Raw genomic sequence first — 26,564 nt, 5'->3', positions numbered from 1 at the left:
ACAATTGCCTGTTGCCAGCGCAATCTATGATTGTAACTTTTTCTTTCACACCTCAATCATAACTTTGTTTATTTGTTTTGGAACGCGGTTTTTTAATTTAACACATTGAAAAGGTTTTTTTTACTTTACTGTAGATAAGGCTTGATGCCTATCTAACAAAATCTTTATCAGTCCACTAGACTGATGATCGATGAATTGGATTATGTTATCACAAGATTTATATTTCTTTTAATACCTTACATAACTACCTACATTATACATCACCGGAACGATGCGTGTTTGGTAATTAGGTTCCTGTTAGTTAATTGGGCCCGGCTGTGATGGTTAAAAATATAAAACGAAAAATGAAGCAATGCCTTTGATTATGATTTGCCAAACGGAAGTAATATCAGTATCATGTCGCGTGTCAACGCATAGTGGTGGTTCTTTTGGTGCCTCTCTATTACTGGAAGTTGGCTGTCAGGGTCGAGAAGCGTGTCTTGTCCTGTGCCAGATGCAGCAACTTTTACGCAAATGCACTACCTAACGTTACGACGTATAAGTTTTTTGCTTCTGTCAAGACGCCATTTATCCTGGCTATTGACCATCATAATTAATCGAATTAGCGGTCAACACGTGGCCTATGTACTCAACTTTCGGATGCATGATGTTCTTTATTAATCAATTACAATCAAACGGAACGTTTTACATTCGTAAACCCCTGATAATTTTCTAGGTTTTCTTTTTAATCGATGTATTAACTAACCTAACCTAACATTCGTTCTAACTGATGTAAAACTGATCTAAATCGTGATTCATGTGCACTTTTTCGTTTTCACCTGTCCATTTTTAAATGCTGTCCTGAGCACTGTTTACGTATGTTTTAATTGCTTTGTTCGATTATTTTTGTCTATATAACTCCGTCTTATGTATTTTTGCACTTCTTGCTTACCTTATCAAATTTCTATTCTAACAGTGGTTGCCTGGCAGAGATCGCTCGAACGCGATACGAGATGATGGCCCGTCAGTTGTCCTACTTCTCATTTATATCAATTGTGTTATATTTCTGTATGCAACGAAGTATTAATAAATAAATACTATTGATCATTGTCAAATGATTTTCATTTATTGTAAAATTTTGATTATCTTTTTATTATAAAGCTAAGACTTTAAAGACCACTACTAATCTCGATACACACTTAGCCTTAATCGCAAAAAACTCGCTCCTTAATCATATCCGCCTTAATCGATTTTCGAAAACTTATTTTTCACCTCTCTTATTTTACGGTCAAGGGTAAATTGTCCATAATTTAGCGATTACAAAATGATGATGCGAATATAATGCCACCTTTGACGTAAACGTTTTCGAAGGATTAGGACGGCGATTTGCAATATTTTCGGTATCAATGTATACATAAATATAACATACGCGGCAAGCATATCTCCTAATTTTATGTTGTCATCTTTGATTCATACGTTTTCGTTGGATGGCGATGGTGAAAATTTTGAGTGGACCAATCATCCAAATAGACATAGACATAATATTTATTACTAACAAAACACACACAGAAACACATAAAATAACAATAAATAAAAAAAGATTAATAATAAATAGATAACAATTTTTTTTAAGAAAAAGGTTTTATTGTGTAATGCGTGTGTGCTATGGTTGTAATTGGAACTGGCTCAGCATTTCAACAACTCCACTGTTGTTCCACAGCGCTGGTCATTCTGCCAGATACCACAGCAGCTAGTTCGCGCCTCAGTCGTAACGTAACGTTGAAAAAGATAAACCCATTTTGAAGAACCTTGTCAACTGGTGAACATTCTTTTTGTTTGAATCTTCTGTGCCTCCAACGACGACTCAATCATGACTTCTAAAAATATCTTTATAAGCTCCGTGGCTCGGCATATAGACATAACATTTAATAAATTATAGACAAGGATATTATTGACAAACACACTGCAAATGAGACAAGTAACAACTACAACTGTGAGATTTGCATATCAAAAACATTATATATATTAAATGCGAAATATTATTTATTATATTTATTTATTTATATCAAAAGCTAAAAAGGATTGGTGACACGTTTGCGAGACTGGCGAGATTGGCGAGACTGTTGCATGAATACAAGAAGATTTTAATTTAAAAAAATAAAAATAATAAGATTAATAAATTTAAAAATAAGTTTAAGTATGTCACTCTAAGTAAATTAAAGAAATTGTTTTGATATGGTGAACATATGCAAATGCGATTCACCTATATCTGAGCAGTGTTGGCTCAGTGGCTTCAGCGTGCGTAAATTTTTCTTGAATTTATTCGATCCCCGGGTATGCAATAATGGACATTTTATGTGCGGATCAAGGAGAACATCACGAGGAAACCGATTTGGCCTAGACTCTAACAGTCGATAGCGTGTGTCACAGGATTCTGATCACCTACTTGCCTATTAGATTGGCAAATGATCATTAAATACATACAGAAATCTGTGCCTAACACGGTTTTAGGGCCATTGTTTTTTTTACCATCATATTATGTAATGTAAAATATTGCCATACAAATTAAATTAGCATTCGCTCAAATGCGGGGCGAGTATAACATTAATTAAATAAAATTCGAATCGAATGAGTCGGCTTCGCCATAATTGGTCAGACTGATGATTACATTATTGCTAACCAAGATATCGTTTAATAGCATTCATATTTTTAAATCGTCATGGTGACCATTTGTTTTTACAATGACGTATTTCAATGCTTACAATATAAAATCATTCAAGTCTGTTTTCAACAATTTAAATAGAATTCATATATGTTACAATTTATAGATAGGAAATCTATTAATTCTAACATATGAATATATACCAATTACAAAGAACTGTAGGTCTATTACGAAACGTCAAAGTTTCGGGACGAAAAAAAGTTAAACTTAGTACGCTTCGATTTCGATTTCGCAACTGTATGCGCTGATGAAATTGCAAAATGATGATTTGAATGATATCGCTATATTTCCGATAAGAAATGCGAAAGACGATAACAAAAATAAACATTTAATTTGAAATTGTATTATATAACTGTTATGCTATATATATTTAAAGCGCCATTTTAAAATAAAAATTAGTATTTTTTTTATTAACACTTAAGATAAGGTTGCATTCATTCGGTACATAGCAATTAGCACATCATTATTTCGCTCATATTCTATTGTACTACGCGAGTGGTTAGTATAGAGTAAACCAAGAAACCTCTATTATTCAAAGCACCCCAAAGACCCATATCCGTACAGTTTTTGTTTTTTAATGCCAGCCACTGAGGCACATCAATGAGTTAAATTAAAATTATTCGTATTGTTATCAACCATTAATATATGTTTGGAATAGTTATCATTACTCCTTCATACATAAGATAAGTTCGTTATCTGTTTTATGTAATGATAATATTTTAAAACTAAATCAATAACGTTTATGACATCATACTGATTGTACCTTAAATATATATGAATATTTACATACTAAAAAGTATGTATGTGTGTATTTACATACTAACTAAAATGATGATAGAATTTGATACGATCTCATTATTATTTTTCATTTTTAAGAAGATATCTGCTACGGTTAGAAATTGCAAATAATACTTTAGTAAAACCCAGTCGATTAATTAATTAAAAAGTATTTAAATAAATTATTTACATTAGTATAAAAAATCATTACAATAATAATTATTAATTTATTTATTAATCTTAGCTAATATTATTCTAAGTAATTCTTTATTGAATTGAAATGCACTCTGTGGAACCATCTGATCAAATACATCAGTATTTCCGAACCAATTCGACTTAGGATTCTTCAAGAAAGGAGCGTACCAATTCTTCAAAGACCAGTAACGCATTTGCGAGTGGTCTGGCAATGGTGGCGGTATCTCTTAAAATCTTAGATCCTTCCGCCCGTGTGCCTCCTATTACATAAAAAAACAACTTGTTTCAGTACAACCAACTCGTGACTCTATAAAATAATAACAATCACACATCATTATATTCAATTCGCGTACATCTCAATAATTCTACATTGCTCTATTCGGCAAAATAATTTAAATCAATTGTATTGAATGACGTCTTATCTATTTTGATATTTCGTACAGACGACTTAAATTATCGAACGCTAGTCGTGAGTTATAATTCATGCCGACAAGGTGTCTGAGTGCGTAAACGCAGAAAAAATGACGGAAATAAATGGTGTTAAAAATGAAATTAAATCCTCGGCGTTGGAGCTTATTGGAAATACTCCGCTTCTCGCGTTAGACCGTCTACATCCTGGACCAGGTCGTATATTAGTTAAGTGTGAATTTATGAACCCAGGTGGTTCTATAAAATGCCGTTCATCATTACACATGATTGAAAAGGCCCGAGAACGAGGAGAGCTTAAACCCGGTGGAGATGTCGTTGAAGTCACCTCCGGAAACCAAGGATGCGGCCTCGCCGTTGTTTGCTCGATTATGGGTCATCCACTTACAGTTACTATGTCGAAAGGAAATTCCATTCAACGCGTGATTCACATGGAAGCCCTTGGCGCTAAATGCATCAGGTATCCCCTGGTACAAGGAACTTACGGAAATGTCACATTCGCAGACGTTGAACCCGCTTTGGAAGGGGCTATGAAAATGTCAGAAGAAAATGGTTCGTTTTTCTGCCAACAAATGGCGAATCCAGATAACGTTAACGCACATTATACTACTACAGGTCCCGAAATATGGCGGCAATCGGGACACCGGGTTGATGCTTTTATCAGTGCTGTTGGTACATCTGGAACTTTCACTGGCATTTCTACGTATTTGAAAGAACAAAATCCGGATATTCAATGCTTTGTTGTTGAACCAGATGGTTCCCAACCGCTAATAGGATGCCCGATAACGAAGCCGCTTCACATGCTCCAAGGTGCGAGCTATGGAGTTGTTCCCGATTTATTCAAGTCGGATCTGATGGAAGATAGTATTAGTGTAACTGACGAAGAGGCAGTGTATTACAAGGATCTGATTGGAACAAAGGAGGGATTGTTTGTTGGTTATACAAGTGGTGCAAACGTTGCAGCGGCCGTGAAGTTGTTAAACTCGGGAAAAATACCCAAAGATTCATGGGTCGTTACAATACTATGTGACACTGGATTGAAATATACTCCTGTACCCGAAAACTTGATAGAATAGAAGATAAGATTGACACAATAAGTCTCTATCAACACATTTAATAGCTACATTTCTTTGTACATTACAATAATATAATCGACTTGTTTAATTGAAGGCACAAATATCACGGAGCCGGTTGGTATCAATAATAAAAGTATAATTAATCAGTGGCTGTTAAAGTTCGTCGTTATACCTTAAAAGGATTAATGTCGCCGATTGGATAAGTCCTGGAGTTGACGCGTGGGCGTAGCGTCCTTCGGGTGACCGATGAATTTAAATAAACTTGTTTGGGCTACCACTTTTGACATATCCCTTATTTTAAAAACGTTTCCATTTCTTTTCTTCTCATATAATATTTCTAGCTGTCTCGTTCTATTATAATTCTGTTAGGTGCTTGCAAAGTGGTGTTGTGATAAAAACTTGCGGCGTCGCAAGCGCAGGTAGCACGTTTTTTGTTCGGTTTCATTCGTTTAATTTGTGTTTATGTTGTTTTGTGCTGGCCCGTGCCAGACGTATGCAAAGCAGGTACTGCAATGCACAAGGAGATAAATCTTTATTGCTCTTGACTATCAAATAACTTTATTCATCTTTTGAAATGTCTTATGCAAGAGTGAGTTGGCTTTGATGACCTGATGCTTATGTTAAAACAAAACTCTACGTGTGCAAAGCTATTGATGTCATAACAAAATGCGATTAGAATACCAAATATGTATTTATAGTGATCATAAACCTGTATATTTCTGCATGTTTGTGTAGTTTTATTTTTCTTTAAAAAATAAATGCTTAGGTTCTGTGTGACAGTTATATCGATGCTCAAAAAAAACTTGTGACCTTTGTAGGTCTTGGTGGAATTTCTGTATCTATTTCATGATCATTTGTCAATCTAATAGACAAGTAGGTGGTCATCCTCCCTCTCCTGCCCCTCCCTTGACACACGCCGACGACTTTTTGGGTCTAAGGCAAGCCGATTTCCCTACGATGTTTTATTTCACCGTTCGAACGAATGTTAAATGGGCACAAAGAAATAATCCATTGGGTTTCGAACCTACGACCTCAGGGAAGAGGGCCGCACGTTGAAGCAACTAAGCCAATACTGTTGCTATCGATGCTCAAACCAAGACGAAATAAAATAATCGCTGGGTTAAAAATATTAATGTATCAATTTTTCTCTAGATCGGCAACTAATTACAAAAGAAGTCAACAATAAACATCAACTATTGTAGCGGTCTTAAGATTACAATAACGTTAAACTACGTGAGCATTGATATTTATAATAGAGTAGGCACAAAGCGGCGCGGCTCGTAAAGCACACAGATTACATCTGTGGACGTGGGTATGCATGAATAAGATGCAACCATAGACAACTTACACCCAAGACAAACTATAAATTCTGACTTCAAAAAGTGCGAAGGTTTTATATGCCTGTTACCGATCTTTGTAGTTTACAATTTATTCAATTACATTATGGAATAATTATTCTTAAAGTAATTGATTGAGGAACTGCAATGCGATAAATAGTTTTATTGTTTATTTTTAAATATAAAAGATTTTGTGTTTAAATGTAATACATTTATTTAACATTGTTAGTCTAGTGGATTCAGACTGCGGCTCTCATACCTAAGGTCGGTTTGTTTAAGTCTGTGCCCCACTTTCCGTATGTATGAAAATTTTATACTTCTTCTTACGGTGAAGTAAAGTACGGTGTGTGTTCGTGTGACGACAAAAAGCTGACCATGGCAATCTTAAAGCGTTTGTCTTTTAATTAATTTTTAATTGAATAAAATAAATTCTATATCGTTGAGGAACCTAACAATGTAAAAGATATTTAAACCTGAAATATATGATCATAATAGTCAATTGGTTGAATGATAATTCATTAGGACAGTGTCGCACATTTAAAAGAAGCACACTGGGCTCATTATTTATTAATTAACCATCAATTGTGTTGTCGGAATCGACTCATAATCTCCGAATGAAAATACATTATAAATATAAACCTAAACATAAAGCTTGATCGGCACTTGAACGGCAGTCACTCGCACTCATATTTTTTTAAATTAATATTATATTTTGTCTTGTTTATATATAATGTAGAAATCATAAATTAAAGTACAGTTAGCATGTTAAAAGGAAGAGACTGGATGCCCAAAACAATTTCTAGTTTGGGGGCTAGTCCGCTTTTTACCTAAATATCCTCTTATTGTGTATAATGTAAAGTTTTTTTTTCTTTCTTTCCATGGACAGAGGACTACGGTAAAGTTATTAGTTACGAGGAAGTACTATTTAAAGCCAGATATTTAATACCGTTACAAATCCTAAAATATTTTCTATATACTGAGAGATGTCAATATTATGTGAAAGAGGTGATAACAATATCAATGTTTCTAAATAAAAGTGATATTGTAATATTTTGAGATTAAATATCTATACAGTTATTGATTTATTTACTTTACTTAGATTTACTTTTGATTTTTAACTAGTTTTTCTACATTTATTTGAATATAGTATTAGGCCTCGAATTCATGGTAAACATTTGTTTAGCAACAACTTTGAATCAACGTGTTGCGGAGTTACTGGCAAATGGTTGCAGAGTTAAAAACCTATATTAATTTAAACAAAGTTTCCATAAACATTTTTACGGCTCATCAACAACGTTGATCGACTTTTGCTAACCAATGTTAGCTACAGTATTTATTTTAGTGTTCAAGTCTATGAACGTCTTAGGAACTACGTTTTGTTAAGTAAATTATATCAGATATATGAATGTCTGAAATATCTTAAATCTTGTATGAAAATATCTTAAATCTTTCCTACTAACAAAGGGTATGTAAGTCTTCGTTGTCTATACTAATGAGCGTACGTCGGAAGCCTTTGTGAAAGAAAATATCGCTATGAACGGAATTTATTACTGATTTTTATTATTGCTTGTATAATAACGTGATATCTGCAAATGCACACTAATATCATAATTTGATTCACTATAGACTCTCTAAAAGTCGAATTTGAAATAGAAAAAACTTAAAAAAGCTATTATTATACTAAAACTTCGAGAAACATAAATTACGTACATTGCAATTACGAATATAGCACATAAGTCTGGGATGAGAAATAGATAAAATTTAAAATTTAGGATTCAAAGTGTAAGTCAAATTAAAGATCAGAAAGGATGTGTTTGTTTGACACAAAAATGCCAAAAAAATAACATGCTCAAAACAATGGACACATTTTGTACGCGAATTAACAACGAACGATAGGTTAAAATCGAAATGTGATACAAATTTACACACATATAACGTTTATTTTATGTATTTCTATTACATATATCAATCCTTACCACCTAGAGAAATGGCTAGGCTGACAACGAAAACACATATTTTATTTAAAATCTATTTGAAAGTAAATCTTTTTTTAAATAGAACAAATTAGGCAAACGGGCAGTGTGATCATCTGATGTGATGTGTTACTGCCGCCCCACTCTCAATGAACAGAAGGCTCGCGAGTACGTCGCTGGCCTTTAAAACTAGATTAATTCATGTTATAGTTAATGTAGATATATTTCAATACTTTCACTAAGCGATTCTTGTAATATAACATGCATACTTCAAATATCAGGCTTTCGTTTTTAATTCGGTTTCAGAAATGTTGCCGCGTGCGCGTTGATGTTTTGCTTCTGTAGCAGTTGCTGCGAGACTTTCATTCAATTAGCTTTTACATTGAGTCTAATTTTAATATTAACAAAATAATCATAATAAAATCTTTCATTTGCTAAGATAGTGGTACAATTGGATTGATTAATTATAAAAATCCGCACAATCAGGGCCATTAAATATATAATATATGTAAACTAATGTGGCATGCAAATGTCACATTAGTTTTTAAAATGTTATAGTAATAAGTTTACTTAACTTATTAAGAATTGCTGTGAAACTAATGGTCTATATACATGCTCAGGCTATAAAGGCACCTTGCCTTTATTATAATTAAACAATTTGTACACCATTTAAATAACTAAGAGAGCCACGGGTGTGTTTCGCTTTCAAGCAATCTCTTCCAGGCAAGTATTGTAAGGAGTAATAATGTGGCAAAAATATACAATAACTTAAATAGAAGGCAAAATACAAAATAATAATATAACATTTCTAAATTATGTTACGCAAATTGTAATTAAAATAACGTCGTTTAGCATCAATATAAAATGCAGTAAGTATCAGATTCAAGATATGGGACACAAAAAAACAGAAGGTTAGCTAATGCGGAAGGCGCAGTACTAAGTAAGCTGATGAAACTGCTGAAGCGACTACAGCCCCAAATGATCTCTTCAGTTTCTTTAGCTTGATCAAAAACCAAGCGAAGGGCTTGTCGCATTGTCATTATCCAACATATTACTGATTAGCTTAATTATCTCTCTGTACGCAGGGACATGACGTCACTACGTGCATTTTATAAAGTGCAGTATGGAGAGTGTTCTGAAGAACTGTTTGGACTGATGTTGGTTTCAATATCGTACAAACCAAAATAATTCGCTAACACACGCTTGAATCGCTTCAAGTGAAGTGGTGTGACTCATCTCATGCCCGGCAATGCACCCACCAACATGGGTGTCCATGGCTGCAGTAGCTATATTTTATGGCTGTTTAGGTGGCTCTTTGCCTTGCTTTTACCGACACTTTTGCAGACACCAAGTTTAAACTCCTTGGTGGTTTCAGTACTTTTAGTATATTATGGAATAATACAAAAAGTAGTGTTATGTGTTAAATATACCTTAACTATATTTAAAAAGTAAATAATATAAAAATAAGATACAAACACATTGGAACAACGAAAATAGTGTTCTGTTAAAGATATTACAAAATCTTTTTAAAATATGAAGCAATGAATAAAAATTGAAGTACATAATGAAGGCACGTATTGCACGGATATTGTATGTAATCTCACAAAAAGCATGGTTCTGTTCATCGTAACGATTACGGAATAAAGTCCGTGAGAAACATTCCTTAAAAATGTTATATATAAACTATACATATTGTAGTTGTGGTTACAGCAAAATGTATAATTCAATAATGTATACGACTACATAGTCGGAGAAAAATCTAGAATTATATTTAAAAAAAAGTATAAACCCTTAATACCATTGTTTTTCTCGATTTGCCAATATTAATAGATCTACAAATTAAAGACTATTAAATAGTCATTAGTAATATTGCCATATCATTATATCCCATAACCATTATTATTTTTAACAGAAGTTTATAATGTCGTAGCAATGGCGCCACTGTGACTATATATATCACTGTGTTTATATATATAAAAACGATTCTAAGTTACCTAGTAAGCTTGATTTGTATCACGTATTATGTCGTAGCAATGGCGCCACTGTGACCATATATATCACTGTGTTTACATATAAATAAAAAACGATTCTAAGTTACCTAGTAAGCTAGATTTGTATCACATAAGTGAGAAACGCGTAAACAAATCTTTGTTACTTGAGCAACCCTATAGCTTTAAAAATATATATCTTAAGGTTGCTTTTAAAAAATAAATGAAAAAGCACCTTCGTTTTTAGAGCTGTCTATTTCCCTCTTTAATATTACCATTTAGCATAGAGATGTATACTTAAGATGTCCCAAGACCCGATTACAAACATTTATTTAAACGAAAATAATAGGCAATTTAATTTTGGTCGATGGACATGTTTTTCCGCAAGTAGATTCTTAGCGGTCCATTTACTTAAGGACTGATTTAATGTATTATTATAAAGTTATTTTTACGGAACGAAGAGAAAAAGACGTCGTCAACAACAATAATTTGAAAAAGTTCCAGCGTACTAATTATACTCATTTAAGTCAGAGTTCTTTGTAAACGACGCAAATACACGTTTCAAGTTACAATTATAAGAAATTACTTCTATTAAAAAATATATTCATATTTTTTCGAATTTGAATGATTTTTATTTTTGAAATTATACTTTTTTTTATTTAAACTAGCCATTTGGTATGTTGAAATCACACCTCGGTTAACTTTGTGTTTTATCAACGATAACAATATCGTTATTAACATGTAATTGGTTAAATTATAACCTATCTGAGCACTATTATAAATTTTCCTTAATCGCGTACAGATAAGTCCTAATTGTCCAGAAAAGGTTTTATATGTAGCCATATATAATCTTTGCAGTTATTAGGATGTTCCTAATTTAAAAGCAGCATTAATCAAAAATTCAAATTTGGAAAAGGAACGCTGCACCCACCCACTGCGCCATAAAATACAAGTTCATTGGTAACCTAACAAAAGCCAGTTAAAATCATGGTTAATTGTTCCCAAAGATTGCTTCTTAGCGAGGCGCTGGATAAAGGTTATTAGAGTGCTATAAATCACAAGGAGGCAAGGCGCGCCGGAGTTCGAATCTGTAGGCTAAACACCAGACAGTACAGACAAGTCACGCAGTAGGTTGACGAAGAAATTACAAGTTGTGTAATAATAAATCAGTATGATCAGCTGGTAAAAAATATTGACGACATTTTCATCACGCACCTGGTCAATACGAATTCATGTCGTTTGAAAATCAAACAATTGTTGATGATTATGTATTTATAACTCTGTGTACGAGATTCTTAAAATAAAAACGTCTTCAATATTCAAGAGTTTCCTAGTCCTTCTATGACATGTTTATATTCTAATCTCTAAGGAGGAACGATTTATACTAGACAAAGAAAACGGAAGCCAGAATGAAGTCCACTGTTTATCTGTCGACTGTGGCGTGGGTGCACACGAGTGGGAGGGGCGAGGGGCACGGGACGGGCGTGGGGTCAGGCGGGCCGTGAGAACGCGCGCGCGCCGCCGGTTCCCAGGCACGCGCCGCCCGCGCCGGTTTGCTTCAGACAATCATTGTAATATCTACCTACTTCTAGTATTTTTTGACTTACTTGACCCGATATTGTTGATTCCGAGGCACACAGGCTAAAGGCATGCAACGTGATTTTGTATGAGCTCAGATGTCAGACGTTAAGTTAAATCTTTATATAAGTTATATATAAAGATTTAGCTTAGAGCAGTGTTGGCCTAGTGGCTTCAGCGTGCGACTCTCATCACTGAGGTCGTAGGTACGATCCACGGCTGTGCACCAATGGACTTGTATATGTGCGCATTAATCATTCGCTCGAACGGTAAAGCAAAACATCGTAAGGCTTGCCTTAGACCCAAAGAGGCTGATCACCTACTTGCCTATTTTGCAGATTGACTAATGGACCTGATAAGGTTTACATTTATTTATAAAGAATTTACTAAAAAGTAACTTATACAACGCCACGTGTAAGTGAGATCCTTTATTGAATTAGGTACACATTATGTACTAAAACTGTCGTATCGTAAATATGTACTCTAAGTTGTGTGTAAACTATATTTCTAATACGTTTTTATATACTATAAGGTATTTGTTATGTATAAACTTTATCATAAGCATAAAGAATTGAGAGTTTGTCTATTAAATTTGTCAGAATCGGGATATGGTTAACTGCTCACCTTCGGCTTGCAACAAAACTGAAACACTTTAACATAATTATTTCATAGGAAAATAATATTTGTGTGGTATTTGTTTTTTTATGTAACAGGGGGTAAACGGGCAGGAGGCTCATCCCAAGTGAAACCGCCGCCCATAGACACTCACATTGCCAGAAGGTTTGTAAGTTCGTTACCGGCATTTTAAGAACTGGTACATATACCGGCAAAAATCTTGAACAAATGTCCTTGCCTGCGCAGAAGCGATTTTTAGGTATCACTGGGAGGGTGGGGTGGCGACAAATTGACGTGTAGATGGCGTGATTTGTAAATCTTTGTATTTGTAAATAACTTTCCCCCACTTCCTTGTTTAATGCTCAAGAAATTTGCCGGTATCTGTACGCTCTTTTCTTGAAAGACACTTATTAAATTACTTCTATTTATTGTTGTTGTTTCTTTGTATTCTTTTTTGTATTGTGTAACTGTTAAGATTCGGTCCAAATAGGTTTATTTTAGGTGTATAAATGTTTTTGTGTAAAAAATTAAAACTTGTAACAGAACTAATAATAAAGATTCTATAATCATAAATACGATAACATCGGACCTAAAGTTAACTTTTACATGGCCACAATTTACAGTATTATATACGTCGGAATAATTCATTGGTTCGTGTGAGGACGAGATGATTCGTGACGTGCTCTCAGCATGAGCAACGCCGAACATTATGCATTGCATGAGAGCTGAAGTGACAGTCGAACCGGCCTGCTTTAAATAATTGCATTTTAACATGGTCTCCTTTGATATTTGATATATTATAACGTTATTAATGTTTTTAAAAATACCTTTGAAATTTCCTGATTTTAATTATTTAAGGAGAGTTCAACATTCAGTGGTGGACACGCTGCCCTTCGTATTCATCGTGAGCTGGAGGGGAGTACCAATTCTTAAAAGGCCAGCAAGTAAATCACAAAGTGTCCATGGATACTTCACTTCACAAATTACACTTAACATAGTACAAAAAAATTCAAACGACAGTGAAAAGACGAGATCGTTTGATTGTGATTGGTTAAAAGCAGCTCTAATTGTTTAACCTTCTCGCCAGTACGGTGATGTTGTACAGGATCCCGAACAAATTTGGACTGGAAGTGACTGTACCCCGTTCTTCGATTAGGCAAAGACACATAATCTCATCGCATAATATCATAACGCTTGCTTTGAATGAGGTCTATAAACGAGATATGCAAGGAGCTGTAACATTGTCTGGATCGCTAGTGTAACATTCGTAGGTCGCCTCTCACATTCTTCGTTCTTCTCTAACATTTTACACCGTTCCTCGTGTTTAGTTTACGATTTAATATTATATACGAACGGTTAAAGGTTGGTGGACTCAGATTCCGCTCTAAGACTCTCCTGCTCCTTCCAGAAGGACAGAAGTCTCCAAGTTACTTCGCAGGCTTTTCGGGGTGACATCACTACTCAGAGGATTTCTGTACGTTGGTTAGCCACAGCCACGCATTCCAGGACTACATGGGTGACTGATTCCTCTGCGCTAAAACAACCTCTGCACATGGGGCTGTTGTCGTACCTAGACATTGGCAAAGATTAAGGAGACAGTGGCTATATACGTACTAGCATACTAAAACAATTTATATTTAAAGTATATCAAGAAAACACTTGTTTTTACCTCGTCCAACTTCAATACTACCTTGCTTTGTATATAACTAAATATAACTTTGCTAGTATACGCCTCTTCAAATGCTATGCGCATTTCTTGTAGAAATAACCTTAAAAAATACGACTTCTGCGCATTTTAACAACAAATATTTTTTTTTATTTTAGTTTATTTTCTTAACATTTAGTTGCTTCCACCAATTTATTACAATCATCGTGACTTTTTAATACTATTAAAATAAACGCAGGAAGACAAGGTTGCAGAATTAATTCAGTTGAACGGCGAGCAGGGTCGGAAAGGCGTAACCGATGTAGAGACAGACAGACATCCCGCGTCGGTCACGGTACTGATTTGCACTTGTCTTTCGCCGCCCTCATGCGTTGCCGACAAAGGAATTATTTTTAATCATAAAACAATATTTTATTCTAATAAAACAAGTCATGATGTGTAGGAACGCAGATTTAGGTTATAGTTTTGTATAAATCTAAAATTATTCAAAATTAAGTTAATGAAAACAAAAGCGTGTCACAACCAAGCATTTTTAAGGCAGTTTTTACTGCGCGCTACCACTATGTTGATCCGCCCACTGAAGTATTTCCGAACCAATTCGACTTAGGGTCCTTTAAGAAAAGAACCAATGTTTTTTTTTCAAAAGGCTCAATCGCTAACAACCAAGTCGCAAGTTATGTTGAACTTTCATGCTATACGAAATCCTTTTTTTTCTTTCTTCAATTTTTAGTTTTAACACCAGGTGATCTTCTGCCCGTTTGCTCCCTATTATATAAAGAAGAAAAAACTCCGCCATCTGCGTGGTAGTACACAATGAAAACTCATTATGAATAGTTTAATCTCAATAATAAATTTAGATTCAATTGAAATCATGACATTTAACCGTGATAACTATCACGTCTTAATGGTTCTAAAGTGTTAATTATACTTTATATGTTAAAATATTTCAGCTAAATTAAATATAATAAAATTATATTTTATATTTAACTCATCATCGGTACATATTTGTTGACCTAATAAAAACAAACTGCCGTCATGTAAAGTCGAACATGCAACCACAAAAAATATATAGAGATTTTACAGAGCTTCTGACTTAATAATTTAATTGTACCTATTTAGCCTTAAGCTAAATAACTATTATTTCGTCTATGTTATCATTAATATAATAATTTAACTGCAATTTGCGTAATAGCGGTCGTGATGGAACAATGGATGTTCAGTTACCCTTAGGTGAATTATAAAAAAGTGTAATTTATCTCTTGGAGATTTTATTCTATAATTCGAGTCAGCCTCGAGGCGTAAAATAACTGTAATAAACAACGTATTGGTACCAATAAGTCACATTGCACTTACCCAGAAAAGAGCGTACATCGATATTATAAATATCAGAACACTATTGTGTTTTAATCTCGCCATAAATAAGCGTTATTAGTTCAGACAAGGTTAAGTTTAATAAAGAACATGGATTTTTTTATAAAAATATGTTTTGCGATTCGATATTCGTTTGAATTATTACAAGAGAATTTTAACTCTAGCCGATTAGCCAGAAGGACAAGCGACACAAGTGGAACACGATTGACCATACTCTCTGAGATTTCAGTCACGTTTGGAGATATGATAGGAACGCAGACGCTTGATTGGAACCCGCAGGCAAAGCGGAAGAGTGGCCATCTCAAGCAAAACTTTTGCTTTCTTGACCCTTTTACGTCCGCGTTGGCAGTAACCTCTATACCTTATATAAGCCCCGTACACACTACTAACGCGCGCTAGTCTTTAAGTATTTTTTCGTTAGAGTTAGTTTATAACTATTTTAACTTAATTAAGATATTCATTCAATTAAATTATATAAATTGTATAATCAATTAAATAAAGTAATCAATTATTAATAATTGTGTCTCCTAAGGATACCTCCGTATCTATAAATTGTCTATGCTACGCAAAAAGAACTGTTTGGCTAAAGGTCTCGTTATCAGGCCATAAAGAAAAAAGAACTGTTCAATTCAATTCGAACGAATTGTTACCTGTTATGTAGCAATGTTTTGTTGGGCTTAGTTGTAATCTTAGTACGCACAGCATTTTATATTACACTAGCTGACTCGGCAAACGTCGTTTTGCCTTGTATATTATTTCCAGGAATATTTTTTTAGTTTAATAAAAATAACTTATCTACTATAATCAATAATAGGGGTTAGTTGTAGAGGGGTGACCATTAAGGGTTGTATGTATTTTTGTATGCTGTATCATAAAAAAATAAAAAAATAAAAATTGTCTAAAAAATAAACTAAAAGGGGTGTCCACCCCCCCTTATCACTTAGGGGTTTAAGAAATAGGTAGTAGCCGATTCTCAGACTTACTGAATAAGGAGTTTCGGAGGATTATGGGAACAAACATTGTGACACGAGATTTTTTTATATAAGGAGATAATTATACTAATACCTCCTATAAACTTATTTTTTTTAATAAAGGAACCATTTATTACGTATTTTGTTAAAACTTTTACTCGAGCAAAAAATTACTCAAGCAAATTCAAGATAACCCTGTCATTAGGTTTTTATGTATAGCAATTCATGTTACGATACCTTAAACAGACACAATCCGTGTGTAATACGTTACAAAAATTACAAATGCACTTTCTTTATTTTGCTGGCTCAACGTATCTAGTTGAAAAGTAACTCCGTAAAATGCGTGTTACTTAAAAAATCCTTAGATATTCATTCAAGACATTTCATAGATAATACAGTGTATATAGTATTATAATTATTGTCTACAGTCTATGGTTTGTATGCTCTTTTGACAGCATCAACAAGCCTGAATCCCGTCGTCACGTTTCGCAGCCCTCGCAGGCTAGTCACGAACTTATGCTTCACTTAATTAACGCAAATAAGACAGTTTTGCGAATAAAAATAATCCGGGGTCGACGCTTCCCAAACCGGATTTAAGTGTCTTTCGTCGGCGTTTTATTCCACACTTTATACCATATTTACTTTATAATGAGCTTTATCATGACTTTCATAATAATCCATGCGCCAACTTAAAGAATTTCGTGAATCATTTTCCCTTTAACTGTAGGTGGCATTTAGTGCGAATTCATTGAAGTGGCAAATTGTAAAGCCAAGTAGAGCCTAAGAACAAAATGGGTTATGTTATATGTAATACATTCTATATATTAGCATCTTAAATAAAAATCATTAAATATCAGTTAGCGTGGGTGTAAACAATATTTTGTAAAGTAGCAAATTGTAAAGCCAAGTAGAGCCTAAGAACAAAATGGGTAATGTTATATGTAATACATTCTATTAACATCTTAAATAAAAAGTAATTAAATATCAGGTAGTGATTAAATATTTGTATTTGAATAAAACCATTCCAGACATGCTTCCACAATTTTAAATGAGATGTGTAAAATCTACAACTTTATTTAACAAAAGATTCTTTTTTAAAAGCTCCCAATGCATTGTGTTACATATTTTAAAAGAATCTGCGTGAATTAATAAATGAATATTCATATATTAAATGCGGTAGGTGATGATATCAATCGATGAACCGTTGAAAATCGACAATCAAAGGGGTTCAGGTAAAAAAATAAAGCAAGTCACTGCTTTCGGCATCTCCTATTCAACCGTGAACAAATTCACATGACGCGGCCGAGTAGAAGCAATTTTTTTGTTGTTTGAATCGTTTTTCTTTCTTGTTTGTAAGAGTCACACGGATTGAAACGTCACCCCACGAGGCGCGTGATTTTCGTTCAAGATTGTTGCGAGTTATGTACGAGAACACTTCTATTTATTTCTTCTTTAGTTTTATATCAGGTACTTCGGTTTCACCCACCTGAATAACCTTATAGACTGCCTCAATAATGTATTAACTATGCACTATATTGTCAATATATAGATCCCTCACATTCTGCTTCATTCACATACGTTACGGGAGTTAAAAATCCGTAACTTTTTTTTTATATTTTTTGTCAAACCGTCCTGACAAAACAAACACAAATTAAAGAATTACCCAATTTTGTGGAGTGGTGTTATGCGCGCACATCAGATATACATTTTTATTTATATTCCTAGATATATGTGTATATATTCGTGTTTAAGTATTTCAATCTTATTGCAGTTGCAGTCTGTATATTAAATGATAAATAAATCAATATTCAATTGTTATTGATCAAATTGATAATTGAATTATTATTCCTAATTATGCAAATCTCAATTTGAAATCAATAAGGAATAAAAACATGTTGTGTGGTCACTTGCGTGATAACGTGAAATAATTTTATGCATTAAAAACTGTAAAACTGAATCACTCAGATCGATTTATTTCCTTGAATCCGTAATTATAAATTTGAGAGACTAAGAAAGGTATTTAACTTAAGTATTTCAGGCAATACTAATTCTCAAAAAAGTAAAAAATCTTACTTTTTTGTGAATTCTCCTAACTGTACAAGGTTTTGCTTGCACAAGGTTTTTTCTTGGTCCTCAAGAGTTGTTCTGTGTAATCTACCTAATGGGTCCTAGTACGACAAGGGTTTTTTCTGAAGATCGCTAAAGCGCTGTTACTCCTACTAGTAGTCTCCGTCGAAAATTTTACCCGTACTTGAAACAACAATATAATTTACGCTCCGACGGAGAATCGAACCAGATACTCCAGGCTCTCACCTTCCGAAATCGCTTAGCCACGAGACCAATAGAAAATTAAAAAAAACGGCTCTTGCAAGTTACTATAAATAAACAGTGGTTAAATATTGCCCCATTCGACACTGGAATCTCAAATGATAGGAATGTTTCTATGTAAAAACTATAACGTCTCGGTACATAGCAATTCTAATAAACTGTAAACAATAGTTCACAAGTAGGCGCTCATTACTAGAATGCTGTTTCGTGCTTAGTTTTATGTGTAGACAGCGCACCTGCCCAAGGCACACGCCAACTAACCAATGTTCACACTGACAGTATTTTTATAATCTGTGCAATAAGACAAAGCAGACGGGATTTTAAACTCAGAACAAAAGACAAATTCGCGCGTTCTGCTTTATTTTAATTAGTCCAAATAATCATGGATCCGCAGCGTGTACACAATACTAAGAGATGATCTTAAATAAGTTTTGATCAACGACTCCTAGTGTATTTGCATACTACAATTACACACAGGAAATCTCTGTCTAACACAGCTATTAATATATCACCACTTTTCTTTAGCCATGACTACGTACCTATGATATTTAGAGATATTCAAATACTTTCTTAATTTGTTAACGCTTAGCTTACCCAAAAGCTTACAAAAATCATGTAAGGACAATATGACGCGCTCTTACAATGTGTCCTCGCTACGCGCAAGCAAAAGATAAGGCGTGTGCATTTTATTTATTTTAACATTTTTAAGGCCACGTTCGCGTGGGCGTTTTATTTTTTATTGGCAACTCGGTAAGTCACGAAGCGGGCACCTTGAGGGCTAAATAGCACCTACGATATCCTACAATCTCGAAGCACTTTTTACTGCCCACTGAAATAGACCGCCATACTTCTGCACGCTAATGGTTCTACAACTCTTTCTTTTTCCGTTATTAGACACCGACCCACTATCATAAAACGTGATAAGATTTAAAGGCACTATCTTTTATGGTACGATTTTATTAACTTGTATTTTTAGCGTGTAAGATATGAGGCCCATTCGTATCTTTAAGGTCCTATTAATAAGGCTTTATTATAAATATAAACAATAAATTATTAATAATAAACCTCTGACAATAAAGTTATAATTAGTTCAGTTTTTTATGTTCTGTCTTATATTTAATTCCCTGATACTGTTTTCTCAATTATAGGAAATAATGAGAAAGAGTAAGAAAGATTCTAAAGTTATTTATGACAGTTATTAGATAATAGTATGTACATATAGTACTTAAGCGTATGTATTTATAGTACCTAAGGGATATGAAATCCATTATTTGATCAAATTAAATTTTGTTTTCTTTAAATTCGAATTTGGAGCAGATATAAACGCAAAATATAAATAAATAAAAGAAAACAAATATATTACCCATGTAGCCGCGTATGTAGTATCTTGCGGGACGCGTAAAACTAATGAGTATGATTTAAATTTATGTATACATATTTTTACTAAAAATATTAGATGGAAAAAGTCCCTGTACACGATGGCAGGGGAGTAGATCGAGAAAAAAAATGGTATGAAATGAAAACTGCTCACGATATGTTCGCAAAAACACGGTGATGAGCTAGTACATTCATAAGTAAAGCTACAATTATTATTCCAGTTGTCTGCAGTCAGCACTAAGTCGTGACGGGATCGGCCCTCAGAAATTCGTAGCCACGCGTAGTGCAAGTCATTGAATAAAGTACATTAAACGCGAAAACATTTTTATTTTATATTAAGTAATGTTTTGCCTTCATAACAGGCGATGTATATTATTTTTAAAATCAAATTAGTTAAAACTAGTTCGTTAGTCATTCAGAATATAGTTTTTTTTGTTAGAACATAAACTTTATGCACTTATAATAGAAAGTACTATTACATATATCTCAATACCTTTACTAATGCTAGTTTAATCTAATACGGTGCGTATGAAACTCTCCTTTAGCCATCTCAAACTTCTAAGTAAAAATAACAATGTAATAGTTCTACTCATGGCATGGCAAAATACAGTAAACCAGAACAAAATCTTCAATGAAAACGAGTAAATAACCTATTTCATGAGCAATTCAAAAATACCTGGTGAACTGGTCAACATGCCTCAACAGTTTCTGAAATAGCCGAAAAACTAATTAAAATCGCATAGTTCGAGAGCCGGACTGAAGGTTTTCTCCAAGCTCGATAAAATTCCGTCTGGCAATTTTATTTTGAGGCGCGCATTAACAACGTAGGTAATTAAGCATCGAAATGTCGCCACTCCAGAGGCGTCGCCCTAAGTAATGGCCGCTTCACAGGCTATAAAACTGACGAAGAAAATAAACGGTAAAATCTTATTTTCAGTCATTAAACATGTCGGTAATGTATTTTTTACGAATGCCATTTGGACGATGATTTTTTGTTTACAATGAAATATAATTTATTCTTTAAATAACGCGACCATTTGAATCTGTATTTTGTTTCTTATATAACAGGGCTCAAAGAGGCCTCCTGATGTTAAGTGATAACGCTGCCAGAATCTCGCGTGTGCGTTGACAACTTTCTTTGTCTTTTAAGAATCGGTACGCTTTCTTGAAGAACCCTTATCGAAGTATTTCTGAAAAACTTCCGAGGGTAGCTGGCTCAACATAGTCATAGTATGTGGTCATATAAATATCCTTCTTCTTTTTTTGGTGCCTCTCTATTAGTCTCAAGAAGCGAGTCCTCCCCGTCCACTCCCTAACGTTATGACGCCAGATTTTTCGTTGGATTACGGTTATTAATCCCAATTGAACCCTGGAGTTTACGCTAATACAGCATAATTAGGGCCCAACACGTCTTGATACTGTCATAAACAAAAACTGAACGTTCAATTGGTCAATCAATCCAATTAATTTGAAAGGACTCGATAGCCGGAGAACTCAGTAATTGGTACGATTAATGTTCACTCCCGATCGATTCTTTCTTTGTATCAACATATTGAAGGCATGTTTGGAATGAATCGAAGATCAACTGCCTACGCGCTTCTGTTTTTATTTATGTAATTTAAGCTCGCCCCGCAATGCTATGTAGAACAGGACCATGGTTCTAATTCCACTATGTGTTTATATATGTTTTGATATAATCCTAACCATAATATTACACATTATAAAGCATTTTTTTATAATGAATAAACACATTTTAATATTGTTATTTTATTAATTATACGTTACATTTAAATCGAGTATAAATAGCTAATACCTTTTGTATTTTTATTTAATATTACGAACTCCTATACCGTTTTTGTTTTATATAGTAGGGGGGCAAACGAGCCTGCGGAACGCCCAAAAAGGGCAGTCATCGCAGCCCATAGACACCTATTTTTAGTGGGTGCGTTGCCGGCCTTTGATGGTGGAGTACGCTCGAATTTTGAAGAGTTGGAGGTCGTATCGTAGTTAATCTTTAACTCAAGTGTGAGACAAATAGTTTTTGCGTAACATAGTATAACCCGAAACAATTTGTTTTAATTTTAATTTAATTTACTACGTTGTCAATAAAAGTGAAGATTAAGCCACGAATTTTCACGAATTCCATCTCACACAGATGCGAACGTGTTATATTTCGTAATTTTTTTCTACATTTGAAGAACATGACGCACGTGCGGCATCTATTCACTGTGGGTGGTGAAGTTTTTATCCTAACGTGAACCCAAGTAAACAACTTTTAGCGGTGCCAGTCCTTTACAAACATGGTGACACGAATCTTTATGAGCTGTTTGCGTCAGTGGCTAATATCTCGTAAAGATCATAAAGAATATTGAGTGTTTGTCACGGCTTATCGACATTTGGCGGTTTGCGTTCGCTTAATAAATCTGTCCTATTATCAACACTAGAAGTGTTAGTAAGTGTTCGTTAGCAGTGGCTTAGGATAATCTGTGTCGCGTCGGTCTATAGTGCTACTTGGTACTTTATTATTTTCGTTATTTTTTTAATAAAACCTATGTAATTACTCTGTAATTAAAACAGTCTTTCGTGTAAAGACTTTTTCAAAGAACGAAAAATAGTACATTAAGTAAGAAAAATAAGGCGGTTTAAAATGTTCTGAAAATCATTACAAATGTACGCTTTAATATTTGACTCTGCGCAAACAAATTAATAGTATAGAAAACTATTAAACTATATAATTAGCAACTAAGACAAAGCTCTTACAATTTAAAGTAGAATCACCACAGACAATAATTATAGAGTGGAGTTGTGACTACGCCCTCCCATTCTCATTACGTCGTGTCACGAGTCATAACGCTGATTAATTGGCCCCCATCACACCGATACGAACAAATGAGAAAAAAGACGTCAAGAAGCAACGACCTTCCAATAACGAGCCGTCACTCACACCGGCAGGAACGCCGAACGGTTTGACAACCGCAATTTATATGGAACTTGAGACCAACATTCCCAACTTGAATGATAGGTAATAATGTTAAAACGCTTACCGATTATAAAAATGAACACAAAACCCTTTCTGAGCTTCAAACTTTTGGTCAATTAGCGCTTAAATGAACATTTATTAGGGCAAATTACAAGTTTTCCGAAATAATAAGGAATTTTTGCGTCCACTTGGGTGGTAGACAGATGTTTATAAAAATCACTTTGAGATTATCTTCGGCTGTTAGAGGGCGATACTGTATACATTACACGCCATTGATATCTCATGAATTTTAATACAAATTGTGAATTAATACAAATCAGCTGGACATAATTATGATTTTAGCAAACGAGTTTCGCCGTTTTGCGAGTGTTTTTTATTTTTTTACAACCGACTTCAATTGGTCGCGAATGTTATGATTAATAAACAATACGACTCTTATTAATGTAATTAAATTATACATATCTGTGTCCATACTAAGAGGGTTACAGGTAAAAAACAGTCTTTCGACACTTACAGAGAACACGCAGAGATCCAGGAGGTCTAGAAAACCTTACCGTGACTGGCACAGAGGAGGGTATCAGACCTCAAGGCCGATCCCCTACTCGCTGGACCGATAAAGGACCTTACGGTCCTTACCATCACCCAGAGGCTTGCCAAAGACAGGGGAGAGTGGAGGTAATTAAGAGGGCGACTGATGAAGAAATGTCTTACTACTTTCTAGATCTCAGGTAACTATTGAATTATATTGCTACACCAGCAGTCTGAGGCAATAATTTTATTTCTGTTATTAGGATAGTTATAAGGACGACGTCGTACAACAATTTTCACATTTCATATTAAATTTGCTTTAGAGTCATAGCAATAATAGTTTCATCAATGTAATAGGTCTGAAAATGACGTTGTGTCGTACTGGCCACTTTGACCTCAAATATCTCCTCTTTGGTTAGGAATTCCAAATTCAATTATTATATATTTATTATATTATTTAGTCGTGCATTTGTTTTTCGAAAACCATGATTCATTTCATTTTCCCGCTTTTCTTTGCGGCACTATTCATGAAATTTCAAACATGAAAAATCGCGTTATTTACGAGTACGTGTTCCACCGTGGCACCAGAAGGTACTCCAAAAACTTCTCAAAGGATACTGATATGTACGGCAGCGGTGTCGAACCAAAGTTGATAACGAATAACTATTGTGGAAGTGGATCGCAAACTACGTTTGAGTTAGCTACAGGCTGCGCTGTTATTGATAAAACTGTATAAATCCACTTGAAGCAAACTGGGTGAAAAAGCTTGCAAGCAAGAATACCTCACGAATTGAGTGAAGCAAATCGACCAACCCGTCGACTGCTGCGTCACAGTACCCAACCGGCCCAAGGGATTTTAAATCGAATTATTACCTGTGATGAAAACTGGATCCTGTACCATAGCAATGGCTGAACCCAGCCGAACCAGCCAAATCGTTTTTGAGCGTTAAGTGCCGGGGTTGTTCACTATAACTTTCTTAAATTTGGCCAGACGATCACGGCAGATGTCTATTGTCAGCAATTACAAACCATGATGGAGAAGCTAGCAGCTAAACAACCAAGGTCAATCGCTCTAGGCCACTGCTGCTTCTCGACAAAGCTACTACAGACTGCTAGCAAATTAGAGGAGCTTTAATTGGAATGTCTATGACATCGACCGTACTCCCCGGATTACAATTTCATTCTAAATTTGGAAGGTAAAAAATTTAATTCTGATGGGGCAGTCGAAACCTTCAAAGGTTTATATTGATTCCCGTCCGAATGGTTTCTAGTAAAGGGATCAATACCTATAAGATGGGAAAAGTGCATAGATAGCAATGTTACATACTTTTTTTAATACATCCTCCCGTACAAAACGCCAATTTCTTATGTATGAACCTAATATATAGCGAAACGTATTAAATTAATTGCAGCCCATTAATATCCGCGAATTGCAATTTATTGCCCGCACTTATAATTAAATTTGCTTAAAACTTTTGACGGCTCACTTGTCGAAAATTATAGATTGAATATTTAAACATACGCTTCGAGCTACCAGGGTGGTATCGATGCGTTGGTTGCATGAAAATAATTATGCGACGCGAACAGTGATTGTGGCAAATTACCTCCGCAATAACTCCTTCAATAACCCACTATTAGTGTCGAAACAGTGCAAACAAACGGATGTTATGGACCCTTCATTGACGAATTAGCCCGACCACCGTCAGCGTTTGAAACATCCGTATCACGTAACCCTTTTGTTAGGAAAAAATTGCAATAGATATGGGATGCCAAAACAGACTTGTCAACCTCGTCTTTATAAGACTTGTAAGCTTGAAAAATTCTTATTTATTTCACTCTTAATTTCATTAAAATACCCGTAATGATAACACTTATATAATCAATATATGCATATAATCATATAGACTTATATAGGCAATGTGTGGCCTTATCCTTTCAAGAGATCTCTTCTAGACAACCAAGTAATTGCGCGACATTTACAAAAGTGGTATATTCTCTTAGGTATTTTATTCTTCCCTATAATAATGGTTAATAGTTGACTCAGCTTCCGCACTTAGACTCTGATTAGGTCCGTTGTGCGTAAAGGACAAAGACAGTATAGCTCCTACTAGTAGCACAGAAGTTTTCTGGGCACTTCGCGGGATTTCTGTACGTTGCCACAGACACGCATTCCAGGGCTACGTAGGACTACTGATATAGTTACCTAAACAAAGGACTGTATTCTTAGAAAATAGTGGTTCAAATTTTTTTTTGTAGCTAATAATAGTCCATTTATCTATGTAACCAATACATTTTGGTGACTGTACTCGGGCACAAGCACTGACATGGAAACATAAATAGATTGTAAGTTAAATTGTAATCTCATACAAGCGATTTATAAATTAAATATTTATAACTTTTAATCTAAAAAGATATGTTGTTTAATTAATACATATACAACATACAGTTAATATATAAAATAATTCTAATCGTATAATGTAAGTTAATCTATGTTTATGTTCGAGTTAAGTAATTTTGAAAGTGCCTTAAAGCTAAATAAGCAGTATCCATGTACAGATTTAGGTTTTTTCTTCACATCACGACCTACATACAATAAGGCTATTCGTGATCCATACATTGTGCATGAGCGCGCTCAATTCATGTAGGCTTTGAATTAAACACGCTGAACTGATATCGG

General features: G+C 34.4%; 1 protein-coding gene across 1 annotated transcript; it reads left to right on the top strand.

The window, feature by feature from the left end:
• The first annotated feature begins 4,127 nt into the window (after positions 1 to 4,127).
• Positions 4,128 to 5,901, top strand: LOC123710401 (cysteine synthase-like). The gene has a single exon (XM_045662266.1). The coding sequence runs from the start codon at positions 4,195 to 4,197 to the stop codon at positions 5,173 to 5,175; it is 981 nt and encodes a 326-aa protein (XP_045518222.1). The 5' UTR covers positions 4,128 to 4,194; the 3' UTR covers positions 5,176 to 5,901.
• Positions 5,902 to 26,564: the final 20,663 nt, after the last annotated feature.

This window comes from Pieris brassicae, chromosome 5 (assembly GCF_905147105.1).
Source record: "Pieris brassicae chromosome 5, ilPieBrab1.1, whole genome shotgun sequence".
NCBI lineage: Eukaryota > Metazoa > Arthropoda > Insecta > Lepidoptera > Pieridae > Pieris > Pieris brassicae.
The sequence above is the reverse complement of the archived record's forward strand: the minus strand, read 5'-3'. Positions and strand labels throughout refer to the sequence as shown.

Coding starts and splice junctions, on each gene's coding strand:
- LOC123710401 (XM_045662266.1), top strand. CDS start 4,195: ATGACGGAAATAAATGGTGTTAAAAATGAAATTAAATCCTCGGCGTTG.